Source organism: Oryctolagus cuniculus, chromosome 2 (assembly GCF_964237555.1).
Source record: "Oryctolagus cuniculus chromosome 2, mOryCun1.1, whole genome shotgun sequence".
Taxonomy (NCBI): domain Eukaryota; kingdom Metazoa; phylum Chordata; class Mammalia; order Lagomorpha; family Leporidae; genus Oryctolagus; species Oryctolagus cuniculus.
In genome coordinates this window covers 197,657,198-197,673,684 of record NC_091433.1, presented here as the reverse complement: position 1 = coordinate 197,673,684, position 16,487 = coordinate 197,657,198, and the positions used below count along the sequence as shown (strand labels likewise).

The 16,487-nt window shown below is 49.1% G+C and overlaps 1 protein-coding gene across 5 annotated transcripts in view; it reads left to right on the top strand.

The window, feature by feature from the left end:
• Window positions 1–16,487, top strand: part of DCDC2C (doublecortin domain containing 2C) — a 132,995-nt gene that overhangs the window by 57,198 nt on the left and 59,310 nt on the right. For all 5 annotated transcript variants that reach the window (XM_051833277.2, XM_051833276.2, XM_070069760.1 and 2 more), the window contains exons 7-8: window positions 10,269–10,395; window positions 13,144–13,244. In XM_051833277.2, coding sequence (XP_051689237.2) covers window positions 10,269–10,395; window positions 13,144–13,244 — 228 coding nt within the window. The remainder of the gene's footprint in view (window positions 1–10,268; window positions 10,396–13,143; window positions 13,245–16,487) is intronic.

The following is a 16,487-nucleotide window of genomic DNA, read 5'->3' as shown; positions in this document are numbered from 1 at the left end:
GTGGAATTGAAGTATTTTTTTTTTTTGACAGGCAGAGTGGACAGAGAGAGAGAGAGAGAGAGAGAGAGAGAGAGAAAAGGTCTTCCTTTACCGTTGGTTCACCCTCCAATGACTGCTACGGCCAGCGCGCTGTGGCTGGCGCACCACGCTGATCCGAAGGCAGGAGCCAGGTGCTTCTCCTGGTCTCCCATGGGGTGCAGGGCTCAAGTACTTGGGCCATCCTCCACTGCACTCCTGGGCCATAGCAGAGAACTGGCCTGGAAGGGGGGCAACCGGGACAGAATCCGGCGCCCCAACCGGGACTAGAACCCGGTGTACTGGTGCCGCTAGGTGGAGGATTAGCCTAGTGAGTCATGGCGCCGGCCTGAAATTGAAGTATTGACTCCCCTGATACTATTGTATTGGAATCTATGTCTCAATTTAGATCCACTAACATTTCTTTTTTAATATTTTATTTATTTATTTATTTGAAAGAGTTACAGAGGGAAAGAGATAGAGAGGGGGGGAGGGAGGGAGGGAGGGAGGGAGGAAGAAAGAGAGAGGGAGAGAGAGAGAGAGAGAGAGAGAGAAAATGAAAATCTTCTATCCTCTGGTTCATTTCCCAAATGGCTGCAACCATCAGGACTGGGCTGATCTGATGCCAAGAGCTTCTTCCAGGTCTCCCACAATGGTGCAGGGGCACAGGCACTTAGCCATTCTCCACTGCCTTCCCAGGCCATAAGTAGGTAGTTGGATCAGAAGTGGAGCTGCTAGGGCTCAAACCGGTGCCCAAACAGGATGTCAGTACTGCAGGTGGAAGTTCTACCAGTACTCCATGATGCTGGCCCTATACATTTCTTTTAAATAGTCAGATTTCCTGTAATTAGGTACATGTACATTTATAATAGTCACATCTCCCTGTAGAATTGATTCCTTAGTCATTACATAGTGCCCTTATTTATCTCTTTTAACAGTTTTTATGTTAAAATCTATTTTGTCTGATATTAGGATGGCTACACTAGCTGTTTTTTGGTTTCTGTTAGTATGAAATATCTTTTTCCATCCTTTCATTTTCAGTCTGTGTGCATCTTTGTTGGTGACATGTGTTTCTTGTAAGCAAGAAATAATTGGGTTTTGTTTTTTAATCCATTAAGTCAGTCTGTGTATTTTAACTGGAGAGTTGTGGCCATTTACATTCAAGGTAACTATTGATTAGTAGCGACTTGGCCCTGCCATTTTCCCATTAATATTCCTATTGTTTACTTTGGATTTCCTTTGTATTTTTACTGGGAGATTTTCTGTCTTTACCTTCTTTCATAGTGATGACCATGTTTCTGGGTTTCTGTGTGTAATACTTCCTTAAGCATCTTTTGTAAGACTGAGTGAGTGGTGACAAATTCTTTCAATTTCTGTTTGTTAAGGAAGGTCTTTATTTCACCTTCATTCATAAATGAGAACTTTGGAGTCCAGCACTGTGGCACGGTGGGTTAAAGCCCTGATCTGAAGTGCCAGCATCCCATATGGGCGCTGGTTCTAGTCCTGGCTGCTCCTCTTCTTTTTTTTTTTTTTCATGTTAATATAGGTCTTTTTTTTTTTATCTTTTATTTAATGAATATAAATTTCCAAAGTACGACTCATGGGTTACAATGGCTTCCCCCCCCATACCGTCCCTCCCACCCACAACCCTCCCCTTTCCCACTCCCTCTCCCCTTCCATTCACATCAAGATTCATTTTCAATTATCTTAATATACAGAAGATCAGCTTAGTATACCTTAAGTAAGGATTTCAACAGTTTGCTCCCACACAGAAACATAAAGTGAAAAATAATAGATGATTTTTTTTAAATGATGATGAAATCAGATCAGACCTATTGTCATGTTTAATCCCAGTGAGAGTCAAGTTGGGAATTGATAATTTCTTTTTTTTTTTTTTTACAGAAGATCAGTTTAGTGTACATTAAGTAAAGATTTCAATCGTTTGCACCCCCATAGAAACACAAAGTGAAATATACTGTTTGAGTACTCGTTATAGCATTAAGCCTCAGTGTACAGCACATTAAGGACAGAGATCCTACATGAGGAGTAAGTGCACAGTGACTCCTGTTGTTGACTTTACAAATTGACACTCCTGTTTATGGCATCAGTAATCTCCCTATGCACCAGTCATGAGTTTCCAAGGCTATGGAAGCCCCTTGAGTTCTCCAACTCTTATCTTGTTTAGACACGGTCATAGTCAAAGTGGAGGTTCTCTCCTCCCTTCAGAGAAAGGCACCTCCCTCTTTGAAGACCTGTTCTTTCCACTGGGATCTCACTCACAGAGATCTTTTTGCCAGAGTGTCTTGGCTTTCCATGCCTGAAATACTCTCATGGGCTTTTCCTGGCTGCTCCTCTTCTGATCCAGCTCTCTGCTGTGGCCTGGGAAAGCAGTAGAGGATGCCCAAGTGCTTGGGCCCCTGCATCTGTGTGGGAAACCCAGAAGAAGCTCCTGGCTCCTGCCTTCAGATCGGCATAGCTCTAGCCATTGCGGCCAGCTGGGGCATGAACCAGCGGATGGAAGACCTCTCTCTCTGTCTCTACCTCTTTCTGTAACTCTGGCTTTCAAATAAATAAAATAAATCTTAAAAAAATAAATAAATGAGAGTTTTGCAGGGTACAGTATTCTGGGTTGACAATTTTTCTCTTGAGACTTGGAATATATCTCACCATTCTCTCCTAGCCTTTGGGGTTTCTGATGAGAAGTCTGCTGTGAGTCTAACTGGAGACCCTCTGAAAGTAATCTGGCATTTCTCTGGTGCACATTTTAGAATCTTTTATTTATGTTTTACTGTGGAGAGTTTGACTACAATGTGTCATGGTAAAGATTTTTTTCTGGTCATGTCTGTTAGGAGTTCTGTGTGCTTCCTGTGCTTGGACATCCCTTTCTTTCTCCAAATTAGGGAAGTTTTCTTTAATTATTTCACTGAAAAGGCCGTCTAATCCATTCTCTCTTTCCACAACTTCAGGAACCCCTAGAACCTGTATATTGGTTCATTTGACAGTAACCCATAGATCTCCAACACTTTTTTAGTTTTCTAATTAATTCTTCTTTTCCATGATTTCATTTTGATTTCTCTTTAAGAGCTCAATTTCATGGGAGAGATTTTCTTTCATGTCATGTATGGATTTCATTAGTTCATGAATTTGCTTCTGATTACTTCTAAATAGTCCTATGATAAATTTTTTTGAAATCCATTTCTGGCATTTCTTCAATCTCTTCATTTTCACATTCTAGTATTGAAGTGTTGTGTTCTTTTGGGGGTGTCATGTTGTCTTCCTTATTCTTATTTCTTGAATTGCTGCATTTATTATTTGGCATTTGTGGAGATACTTGTTGGTGTCTTTTTCATTGTTGTTGTTTTTTTTTTTCCTGTGATGGCTTTTATCTTTGGACTATGCCTCTGTGGCTTAGTAGAGTGTCTGCTTTTTCAGTGAATACCAAGAGGTGTGTGGTGGGTGTGGTCAGGGAGCTCTGTTCAGTGCTCCAGGGTAAAGGGAGTGTCCAAGGTGACACCCAGGTTGGGCGTGGTAAATCGCTCCTTTTTTTTTTTTAAATCAGAAGGGAGGTTTGTTCTGCTCTGTTGTCAGAGTCTCATGCTCACCTCCTCTCCATACAAGAGACCAGTGCCTGGGTGATAGTATTCGTCCACACTGTCACAGGAACCACACAAAGGATCTGTGCAATTCTTGGTGTAAGCATGGATCCTGAAGCAATGACCCTCACCAGGTAACCAGGGATCCTGAGTATGTGGAGCCACCCCCAGTGACTGCCCAAAGTCCTAGTCACTGCCCTAGTCCTGCGCCCTCTCTCACAGCCACAGTGTTTTCACAGTCCTGACACACAAACCTCCCATAGTCATGAACACCCAACCCTAGTTAATTCTCCAAGCCAGACTCAGGTGTCTCTGCTTGACAGGTTGCTGGGAACATGGTCATCAGCTGTCCAAATGGGTGACCACCCTCTCTGCTTGTTATAGGATGCTGGTGCAAGGTGGTCAGGGAGAAAGAAATATGCCCCTATTTTTTTCTTGTCTAGTTTGGCAGGTACACTGTACCCCATAGGGCTCCAAGCTGGATTCATGCCAAACTCTTCCCACAGCTTTATTGCCAGTGGCTTGGGCTGCTACAGTCTGATCTACCCTCACTCTACAGAGCTGGTGCTGAGGTTCTTGGCTGCTGGGGTCCCGAGTTGTGTGCATCCACACCCTCCATGTAGATCCACAGTGTCCCTCTGATTTGTGTGGCGTTTCCTCTGCCATTTTCTTCCTATCTCTTCCCTGAGTCTGCTCTCTCTCTGCTTTTTTAAAAACATCCTCTCCTTGACTGGAGCAGTGAGATACCCCTCTATTCTGCCATCTTGGATCTTCCCCTCAACTGCACTGTTAAAATGCCCATTTCTGGAGAAAATGCCCCCAAAACGATTAGTGCATTTTCACTCATTAGGCACCTGAAATGTTTTTCGAAAGAAACCTGCATTATTCAGTTGGTTGAGTTCCATTATTGCTGGATTCAGATATTCACGCGTTGGAACATATATCATTGTGAGTCTGCCAGAGTCTTGGGTGCCTCCGCTCACTTGAGCTGTTTAGCTGGTGAAAGTAAGCAAATGAAGCTACTCTTACTGTGTTATGTAGATGTCAGTTTTATGGCAATTGCGTTTGCTATGACTTAATATCTATTACTTTCCAAAGATGTAAAGTTAATTTAAATGTTTAAGATTGCATTCATAGATTAAATGAATATTTTATGGTATACGCCTTATAGTTAATAATCCTTGTATTTATATCTCATTGATATTGAATCCTTTTCCTTGGAGCATAAAGCAGAAGTGGTGGTGGGCAATAATGATAAGGGAATGAATCAAATTAAAGGCATGTGAGAAAACAGTGACAGGCAGATGTACAATGTGAGCCGAGGCCTACACCTTAATAACCAGGTCTACACCGTGAAGCTCAGTATGAAATAAGTTTGGAATGGACATTTGCAGGCTGATAATGTCAAGGTCATAGCAGCCTCTCACAACAACCACGGCAGTGTTGCATGTCCTCCTCCAGCACCAGCCAGATCTGGACATAAGCAGAACTTCCACTGGAATAAATGTTCAGAGCAGGGCCTGTGGTGGTTGCAAGATGGTGACCGCTTTGGGTGGGTCCAGGACACATTTGTGGGAGCTAGTTCTTAAGGCACCGCAGAAAAATAAACCAACAAGCCCGAGTTACACTTTGTAAACTTTAAATTTTTCCAAGATTTATTTCTTTGAAAGGCAGAGTTACAGAGAGAGAAGGAGAAGCACACAGAGAGTAAAATCTTTCATCTGCTGGTTCATCTCCCAAATGGTGTCAGTAACTGGGACTGGGCCAAGCTGAAGCCAGGAGCCTGGAACTCCATGTGGGCCTTCCCTGTGGGTGTCGGGAGTAGTTAACACTCGAGCCATCTTCTGCTCACTTCCCAGATGCATTAGCAGTGAGCTGGGTCATAAGTGGAGCAGCCAGGACACCAATCAGCACTCATATGGGGTGGTGGCATCGCAGATGGTGGCTTAGCTCTCTGCACCACAATACTGGCCCCTCTCTAAATGTTTTTAATAGGAAGAGAGGTGGATGGAATTACAAAGGAGAAATTGTCCCCTTTGTGAACAGATCTCAAGTTAATTCAGAGGGGCTTGAAACTTAAGAGATAGAGAGATACCAGAAAGTGTCAGCTATTTTACTGAAGGTAATGGATTCTCTGTTTTCTGCCTCCATCCCTGGCACATTGATAGCTGCAGGAAACCCATGATGCTCTGAGAATTAAGACATCTGGGAGCCCATGTACTTTGTCCCAAGCTTGAGCATATAGAGATGCTAGTGGCCTTGCCCTCTCCCTAGAGAGCTTGCAGCCAGAGGGGGGAAGCCACAACAGGAGACCTGGGGCACATGGTGGGGGGCTGTTTATAAAGTGGTGGATCAGGGGGAATTTGTGCTCACTGTGTAGGTCTAGGAGGATGTGTAGGAGGGCTTGTTGGTGGCTGAGAGGCGGGAATGATGTGGAGAAGATGGGAATGGGGAGAAGCTGATGAGTTGGGGTGTGTGCTGAGGCTGTGTCTGAGGGGACAAGGAGCCTGGAGGCTGAGGGAAAAGTGGAAGGTGTTGGGCTTTATCCTGGAGAGAGGAAGACCTTGATGCCTACACACATGCTAGGGCATTTGGTCAGGTTGACACACTGTCCACTTAACTCACCTGGAAGAGTCTGTCAATAGCTTCCCTGTGCCCTGATTCCCAGCTTCTCAGGAAGTTTGGGGTGCAGTTGGTCCTCTCTGCTCAATCTTGGATGTTTAGTCCAACATCAGGAGGTCTGGAGTCCAGTCTGGTTCGTTCCATTCATGGACGTGTAGTCCAGCATTTTACTAAGCTTCTGCTGGGGACCCTGTTCAGCCCGAAGACCCTTCCACGTGTGACGTGATGCAATCCTTACATCAACAGTCACTGCTGCCAGTCCCATTACCATCTAGAGGGGACCAACACCACACCAGGGGGTGACTGGCCCATAAAGAGCTGGTAATGGGAGCCATGGAGTGCCTACAGCAGGCAAGGCTCTAAAGGGAAATTTAATCAGAGAGCTGCATAGCTCAAGGCTGCTCATCCTCATCACCGAGAGCAGAACCTGGGTCATGCCTATGCTGTCCTGTCCCCGTCCAGGGCAAGAGCATCTGCAGAGATGGGTCTCCCCACAGCCCCCTATACATGCCCACTTTCCTCCCTCTTGGGGAATACACACCCCTGCCTGGTGACTCCACATATTGCATGGGCGTTAGCATCACTTTAGGAGGGCTCTTTCCACCCCACCGTGCAGTGCCCTTCAGAACCGACTCCCTGCTCTTGGTCTCCAGACACGACCTCGCACACCCTTGAGCTTAGCTTTTCCTTGTGTGCTTGACTCTGAGCCATGTTCTTCTGTTGCATATGCCCCAGGCTGGATGTCAGCAGATGAAAGAATTCCCTTAGCACTGCTGCTTGGTGACTGGGAAGGATGCCAATGTTCAGTAGAATCTGGTGTAAAATTGGGCCTTCGCGTTAGGGCACTTAGCGGGTGTCTGATGCATTGGTGTGGTGGGCACTGCAGCGGACTCAATTAGAACTGTGTTTTCAGAGGAGGCATAGACTTGGTCCCTTGTCATTCAGTCTTCGTGTTTGTTATCTGCAGCTGGGAAGACACACCCACTGCCTTTTTCTGATCAAGCATGTGAGTAGCCTTGAGACTCCACGTTTAAAAGGCAGTAGGCTTTCAACTGAGCAAAACTCAAGAAAAATAAGTGTAGCATCAGGACTGTGTATGACTCAGCTTGCAAATGGGTTAAATGACATTTTCTCTTTCAAATGGAATTAGAAATCTGTGGCTTTCTTCCTGTGAGTTTTCCAAGTACTGTTGTGATGTTGTGCTGGTTAGGAAGTTACGATCCTCCGCTTCCTGAGGGTGGCTCACAAGCCTTGCTGCAGAGGTTGCCAAGGATGAGCCTCGTGTCTGGCCCGAGTTTAGGGCAGGGGAGTTGGCAGCAGCATATTTGCATGTCCTCCAGGAGGTGTTTTTAGGAGGGGCAGGAGTGCTGCCTGGGAGGAGCTGTGCACCTCACTGCAAGGGCTATATCCCCAATGAGGGGCAGCCGACCTCTGACACTTAGGTGTGGCACCTGAGAGGCACGTGGCCAGGTAAGATCTGGCCAGGGATACCCAACCTTCATCTCAGGTGGAAACAGCAGACAAGGTAGACTTCTGGACTTCTGCAGAACACAACAGGACTGTGTTATTTTAAAATACACTTGTCCCAAAAGACAAGGGAAGTGGGAGGAGCTGTTCTAGGCTAAAGGAGACTAAGAGACCTTGGTGTCCAAGTGGGTCCTGGGCTGTGTCCCAACTTGAGTGAAAATTGCTATAAAGCACAATTTGTGGAGAATGACAAAATTGGAATGTGGATGTTGTATTAGATGGAAACCTTATATCAAAGAATGTTTCCTGAATTTGGTACCTGTCCTGTGATTATATACACAATTACATTTTGTTAGAAGGCAAAAAGCATCAAACAGGTGATGGGTCTTCAGTATTAAGTAATGCTGCTATGAGCAAAGCTGTAGGATGCAAGGAGGTCTCTCCCAGTAGTTCAGACATAACATGAAGTTAACATACAAAGACACGCTTGGCCTGCAGAGGCTGTCCCTGCAAACCTTTGTCCTCCCTGTCTGAACAATGCAGGTGCTCCCTCTTCTTTCCCTGTGTTTTCCTGTCCTCCTGCTCAGTTTATTCAGTCAGAAAAGATTCACTGAGCCACTCTGCTGCGTGCTCAGTTGGCAGCATGTACATGCTGAGCACAGACTACTTGCTTTGCTGGGGAACACAGATGGTCAACATACATGGAGCTGTCATAGGAGTGCACCCAACGGACTGTTGAGGTGACACTAGGACTGGCATTTGAAGGATTCACAGAAGTAGGAAGGAGGTGAGGAAGGGCATCCAGGTGGAGGGGCCATGGGTAGGAAAGCAAGGTGATGTGCAAGCAGGAGGTGGGGAAGGGAGGTTGGGGGCTGGCAGGCAGGTGGAACTTGGAGCACGAATGTCACTCTGCTGAGCTAAGGCCTTTGTACATCATCCCAAGGCTGTAACGACTCCCTCAGGTGTTGGGAAGGTAGGAGGTGATTAGATGTGCTGGCCCCATTCACTCATTCAACAAATGTGTTTTCAGCGTCTACCATGTCCTAGGCTCATTCTTCATTCTCATTCACAGATAAAAAAATCAAGCCTACATCTTTGCCATCACAAGGATTTTCACGTCCTGGTGGTGGAAGAGAAACAGCCAATCTTGTCTGTCCATTATATACGGTGCTGTGAGTGGCAAGTGGGGAAGGCATGGACAATGGGAGTGGCTGACCGTTCTCACCCAGGAGGACGTGTTTAGTGGAGGTTGAGCAGGAAGCCACAGCTCTGCTGCTCTTGAACCAGGGGCACCTGTCTTTCCTGCATATGCTTGGGGAAGGTGTTACCTGGTGGAATGGCATTGTGTCCATGCTGTGCCCTGTACCTCTGCAGCTCCTCTGTGTCAGGTGGTGCTCCAGGTGGCATGGGGGCAGTTACTCTTTACCTTGTTGAAGCACCCCGGTGATGGGAGATGCCATCAAGGTGTGGGTGGTCTTTGCCTGCTCTGCTCTCTGCGTGATATCATCCCTGCTTTGGTTCCCTCACACGTGGCCGTGTCTGTCCCTGTCTTTTTGTCTTTTAAGCATCATTTCAGAGATAATAAGACACAGGTGTGATTTCTCTCTTGGGGGCTACAGATTGGAAAATGGACTGCAACAACCAGATCTCAGCGGTACTGAAAGAAACCAACTAGATTGCCAGCTCCCTCCAAATTCTAAGCATCATGTGCCGATTTCTGTTTCTAAAACCAATTCTGCTCGGGTTGCTTTTTCTATACTTGTGAACACGATTTCAGCTTGTGGGAAATTCCTTAAAATAGGTAGAGACATTCTGTGTGGCCTCTTGAGCGAGGCTGGAGGGCTATTTTCATGCTTTACTTTCCACAAGGAACAAAGAAACCCGGTAGTTTGCATCATGCACGATGTATGCACAGTACAAGGTGTCTGTTTTTAGTCCGACATTCTTAAGTGACACAGAGAACGTGAGAAAAATATCTATTTATATACTTTCACCTGGATTCAGTTCCAAGCACTCAAGCAAGGATGAAAAAGGAGGAAACACTAAAGAAGACAGATTGCATTATAAAGATAGTTTGTGGGATAGAATTGGGATGTGCCAACAATGGTTCCATGCCTACTCTGCGGTCTAGTGCTGCTTTGTTGAGACAATCTGTGTATTTTTAAAAACCCTGAGTTCCCCTTTATTGAAGTCCAGGGGTGATTTTCATCAGGGAAGCTGTCAGCTTACTCGGAGGCCCAGTGAACAGCCCTGCAATGGTTGCTGACGGCTGTCAAGGGTGTGTGTGTGTGTGGCTCACTCACCCCGTTCCTGGATCAGGTATCGGGAGGACCACCTCCAGGCTGGAAGCCCATCTTGTCTGCCCTGGGAGGGAGGGACAGGGCTACCCTTGGCCATTCACAGCAGGGCCTGGAGGGACACAGGGCAAGAGGCTGCTCCTACTAGGCTTCCAGGAGATGTCTCCTGCGATGGAACCTGTGGGGCCCATTCCTGCTCTGGCCACACCTAGGGAGGCTGTGAGGCCCATTGGAGCCCTGTGCCTAACAGCCTTATTTTTCTTCTGTTTCTTAGGTGGATTCCAAAGAAAAAGAGCCTCATAAACAAGACAGCCTCACCCCCAGAACACAGGATTCTGTTTATTATGCCAAAGAAGGAAAGAAAGAAACCATGGTAGAACCTTTAGTCCAAACCGGCGCAGGTACCATGAAATTCCACTGTGCTGTAGGTAACACAGGGTGCTCCCAGACTGAGAACATGTGTATGTGCATGTGCGTGTGTGTGTTTCAGGTTTTATACTGATTTGTTGAAATGTCCAGCTTGTATAGCAGTGGTAGGCAAAACAAAATTCTAAGGCTCAAGGCAACCGGATTCTCCAGCTAAGGGCCTTTGGTTAAATCCAGCATTTGAAGTTAGTCCTGTAATTTGTGTATAATCAGGGGTGGGTGTATGAAAAGCAGCAAGCAAGTAAATCTCTGAGAGACACGAGAATGAATGCCACCTGGAGGTTCATCTGTGTGTCTTGAGTGTGAGAGACATTGGAAAGATGAGCCTTCAGAGCTTTTTTTTTTTTTTTTTTTGACAGGTAGAGTGGACAGTGAGAGAGAGAGACAGAGAGAAAGGTCTTCCTTTGCCGTTGGTTCACCCTCCAATGGCCGCCGCGGCCAGCGCGCTGTGGCCGGCGCACCGCACTGATCCAAAGGCAGGAGCCAGGTGCTCATCCTGGTCTCCCATGGGGTGCAGGGCCCAAGTACTTGGGCCATCCTCCACTGCACTCCCTGGCCACAGCAGAGAGCTGGCCTGGAAGAGAGGCAACCAGGACAGAATCCGGCACCTCGACCGGGACTAGAACCCCGTGTGCCGGCGCCGCAAGGCGGAGGATTAGTCTATTGAGCCACGGCACCGGCCGACAGAGCTGTCTTTAAAATGAACTGATTTTAATACTCTTGTTCGTGTGACTGGCTCCTACCGCTTTTATGGAGCCCTTCCTGGGTGCTGGGCTCTGAAAGAGGTCCTCTCCGTGATGCATCGCATTCGTACACATGAGAGATGCTCAGTGAGACCCCGTCTGCCCCGTGGCCCAGTGATGCAGGGGAGAGGCCCATTGCAGAATCACAGCTTGTCCCAGACGTCTCAGCAGCCTCTGGACAGCTCTGGAAGTCATTCTTCCTTTCTTAAAATTTAATTTATTGTTAAAATTTTATTTGAGAGGAGAGACAATAGTGAGAGGGAGAGTGTGAGCGCCCATCTTCTGGTTTACTCTCCGAATGCCTGCAATGGCTGGGACTGGACTAGGGCTGAGGCTGGGAGCTGGGACCTGGATCCAGTATTCCCCATGGGAGGTGGGGAGCCAATCACTTGAGCCATGCCTGGTGCCTCCCTGGGTGTGACAGGGAGCTGGAGTCAGGAGCAGGAGCTGGGGATCCAACTCAAGCACTAATCAGAAGGCAAAATGCTTGTTCCTGGAAGTAATTTTTCTTAACAATTCTCCGATGGCTTCTGTGCCATCTGCCTCAGGTTCTTTCCTCTTTGTTTCTGATGATCGCTCAGCTTCCTCTATTTTCCTTCCTTCTGTTTCCTGGCTATCAGTTTGGACATTTCCCTACAGCTTTCCTCCGGCTCCTTCTCCCCAGTCCACAATGTGTGTGCTGTCCTGCTATGTGCCAGGCATGGTTTGGACACCAGAGGTGAGCAGGACATGTTGCGTCCCTCCATGGGGTGTACTATGGGGTCATGAGACAGTGGGCACCCAGAGGGACTGTTCTAACAGCCAACCACGTGGTCAGGCTGGCTCTACTACCTGGCATCTCACCACACACTGACACCAATGGAGAATCTGATCACGACGTGTGGGATCTTTTCTTTGGCAACACGTACTGCACGTGGTAGCCTGGCTGCCTAGCACACCGGACCTTTCCCTGAGATTTGGAGTTCAGATTCCAGCAGTGGGTCACACTGAATGTTTACCTGTGGGGTGTTCTTTCTCTGCAAAGGGGCACAGTAGGTTTGAGCATCACCACGAGTGTGAGATCTCAGTAAGCAGTGTGCAGATGAGTGTCTGGACACAGTGGGCTTGCGTGACTGTTCGTCTACCCACCCTCCAGTGCCCTCTCCCAGCTCAGGGCTCTGTAATGATTCTTCTGGGGCAGGGGGCTGGGAAGGAGGAAAGGACGAGTGCCTGGCTAGTGAGGGCAAGCAGGGCCAGGGCTCTCGGCTGAGGAATGGGATGGACCTGCAAATGGAGTTTCCCATTTGGGAGAACCGAGCCCATGAATGGCTGTGTTTCTAGCTTTTAGGATGTTGTTTCTAGCTTTTAGGCTGCCCTACTGTCTTTGTCCTGCTCTCACCTACTGGGTCTGATCAGGACGAGTATGGACTTTTCATAAACCTCAGATTGTAAAAGCATTTAATACGCATGATCATAATGCTAAGTGCATTGACTGTGAGCTGTCATTAGTAGCTGAGTATTTGATAACGTGTGTGCCAGCAGCATCTTGTTTGAATCTTGTTCTAAATATATTTTGAAGCAGTTACACTGTATTTCCTTAAAAACCTGTCCTATGACTTTGCTGTGTGGTGAGGTTGCTGTGTGCTTATTTCCCACTGAGTTAGGTGGACACAGTTTTCTGGGCGTACTCTGTGTTTCTGCCCTTGGGCTGACTACAGTGGTGGGTGGGTGTGCACAGGGCTGCCCCTGACTTCCAGTGTCCAGGGCCTTTCTAGAGACAGCTCAGCACGAGACTGAGGCTCACTGAACTCATGGCCTCCACAGAAGCAAAACAAGGGCCAAAGGGAAATGGGGGTGAGATGGCACGGGGCACGGGGTCCCTGGGCCAGGCTGCTTGTCCGATGATGCGGGGAGCTCAGGGAACGCCAAGCTCTGTACCTTTGACATGGGTTAGAAAGAGTACAGAGGACTCAGCTTCTTGTCTGTGCTGTTTTCCTGCAGAAGGTGATGTGTACAAAGCACAGACCCCCACCAAGGATGCCCAAGGGGCGCTGCAAGTCAAGGAGGACCTAGACGTTCCAGTGGAGGAACCCCTGGACCAGGTGCGTAGCGGGGGCCAGGCGACTCCTCCCACCACCTCTTCATTCTGCTCCATCAGCTCCTCCAGTGTCAGCCTCATCCTCAGCCCTCCACGCTGAGTTCTCCCTGGCCTAGAGCATCCTGTGATCCCCCTGTTAGCCACTGCTCCTCCTCGGACCTGTCTGCCTGCTTCTCTGGAGGTTGTTCTGCTCCAGGGCCATTTATAGCACCATCACATGTGTGAAGGTGTATTTGGCATTGCTGATCTTTGTTTATTGCCTCTGTTCCCCACTGAGCTGTCACCACCACAGGAAGTGGGCAGTGTGCCCTGTTCACCACTGCAATCCCTGTGCGGGGCAGAGCTGCAGGCCTGGATGAGGCCCCTCATAATTGTTGTGGGCTGACTCTGGGGATGGATGGTGTAAAAGGACAAGGCAGTGGTGAAACCTGGAGCCTCAGCTTCCCGCTTTGTGGCTGAGGTGATGTTGTCATGCAGTCTGTAGGGACCGAGGCAGGGTGTGGGGAGCAACTCGGACTAGACTAAGTTACTGGAATTAAGACTTATTCTATGCATCTGCTCTCCCACAATATGGTGCTGAGAAGGGAGAAGAAGCTTCTACACAGCTGCCTCCAGTTCCACCAATAAACGGTAGGACCTGCTCCTGATTGGAGGAGAGCAGCGTACTCGGCGTGTGGGTAGCAGAGTTGGGATTGGTGGAAGAGGACTATAAAGGAGGAGAGAGACAACATGCACCAGGAACATCTAAGGGGAACATCTGAGGGAACACCTGTGCAGCCCCCGAGAGAGCCGGCCGGTGGTGTGCCGCTCCCCCGCGGAAGTGGGGAATGTGGCAGGGGGAACCGCCCTTCCACGGAGGTGGAAGGGACGGTAGCCATCCCGGGAAGAACCAGCAGCAAACCCGGGGAGGGCCGAGCAGACGAAAGAACAGCGCAGGGTCCTGTGTCGTTCCTCCACGAAGACGGGGAGTGACATAATGGTGCCGTGACTCGGATATGAAGCCTAGGCAAGGTTTAGTGTCGTTCCTCCATGAAGAGGGGGAGCGACATAATGGTGCCGTGATTCGGATAGAAAACCTAGGAGGGAAGAAATGGGAAGAAGTGGAAAAATACCGGAGAGAGAGACTAGCAAAGAGCCTAGGGAAAAGCCGGACGAAAAAGGTGCCAGAAGAAGCTATCAAAAGCCTAGGCATAGACTCAGATACGGACTACGGGGGGAAGCTGGGAGAAATCTCTAAGGTCGAAAGTGAAAGTGAAAGCTAGAACAAACAGACTTGGATACGGACTGTGGGGAGAAGCCAGGAGAAGTGAGAGGGGAATATTGTTGTTGGAAGAAAAGTTAGGGAAACATACCGGGTAGAGAAAAATGTTAGGGAAATTGAAGCCGCGGGGGCAGGCCGAGGCGGAGACGTAAGCCAGCTTGGAATTCTTCAAGTCAGCCCGGGGAGCAAAAGGCGAAAATCTGGAACCAGAGGCAGAGACGTGGGCCGCCAGGTTGGAATTCTCCAGGTTAGTCCGGGGAACTTGGACTGAATGCTGGTGGTGGAAACGTGAGCTACGCTGTGTGATTCGCGGAAGCCGCCGCGTGCAGAGAGAGCACGGGGCGTGAATAGATAGGGAACGCGGGGCTGGCGCGAAGGCCGTGGTGCGGGCGCGCGAAGCCGCGCAGATGAGAGAAGCGTGGGCTGAAGCGCCTCAGAGCCGGGAGGCGCCGAGAAGCAGCCTCGGGGCGGGCGCCGGGAAGCCGCGGGAAGTTTAGAAGTAAAATAGGAGAAATAGGAATTCCCGGAGATAGAGAAATAGAGAAAAATAAGGCCTCCCCTCAACATGGCAATGAGAGAGCTTGGATTCGGTCTGCCTGATTAGGGAGGTGGTGAGCACCTGTGGGCGGCTAGCAGCTTATGCGCCGCAGGTCACCAAAGACAGGCACGAATTAACATCAATAAGTCTCCCCACAATACCGCAATGAGAAGGCTTGTATTCAGTTTGCCTGATTGATAGGGCTTGTAAGCACCTGCAGGCAGTTCTAGCAGAGCAGAGCATGCGCTGCAGGGCGCCGAACACAGGCACGCATCAGCGCCTAAAAACCTCCTCACAACATGGCGAAGAGAGGACCCGGATTCGGTTTGCCTGATTGATAGGACTTGTAAGCACCTGTGGGCAACTCTAGCAAGCAGAGCAGAGTGTGTGCCGCGGGGCACTGAAGACAGGCGCGTATCAACGCCAAAAATAAAAAGAAAGGGGGATCTGTGGGGAGCAACTCGGACTAGACTAAGTTACTGGAATTAAGACTTATTCTATGCATCTGCTCTCCCACAATATGGCGCTGAGAAGGGAGAAACAGCTTCTACACAGCTGCCTCCAGTTCCACCAATAAACTGTAGGACCTGCTCCTGATTGGAGGAGAGCAGCGTACTCGGCGTGTGGGTAGCAGAGTTGGGATTGGTGGAAGAGGACTATAAAGGAGGAGAGAGACAACATGCACCAGGAACATCTAAGGGGAACATCTGAGGGAACACCTGTGCAGCCCCCGAGAGAGCCGGCCGGCGGTGTGCCGCTCCCCCGCGGAAGTGGGGAAAGTGGCTAGGGGGAACCGCCTTTCCACGGAGGTGGAAGGGATGGCAGCCAACCCGGGAAGAACCAGCAGCAAACCCAGGGAGGGCCGAGCAGACGAAAGAACAGCGCAGGGTCCTGTGTCCTTCCTCCACGAAGACGGGGAGCGACATAATGGTGCCGTGACTCGGATATGAAGCCTAGGCAGGGTTCAGTGTCATTCCTCCACGAAGAGGGGGAGCGACAGCAGGGCTCCTGCCAGCGCCTGTTCCAGTACCTGTCACACGGCGGATTCCCAGCACCATCTCTCTTCTGGTATCATGGTGGGTAGGGAGTGGAGTTGTTTTTTTTTTTGACAGGCAGAGTGGACAGTGAGAGAGAGAGACAGAGAGAAAGGTCTTCCTTTGCCGTTGGTTCATCTTCCAATGGCTGCTGTGGCTGGCACGCTGCGGCCAGCGCATTGTGCTGATCCAATGGCAGGAGCCAGGTACTTCTCCTGGTCTCCCATGGGGTGCAGGGCCCAAGGACTTGGGCCATCCTCCACTGCACTCCCTGGCCACAGCAGAGAGCTGGCCTAGAAGAGGGGCAACCGGGGACAGAATCCGGCGCCCCGACCGGGACTAGAACCCTGTGTGCCAGCGCTGCAAGGTGGAGGATTAGCCTAGTGAGCCGCGGCGCCGGCCTGGGAGTGGAGT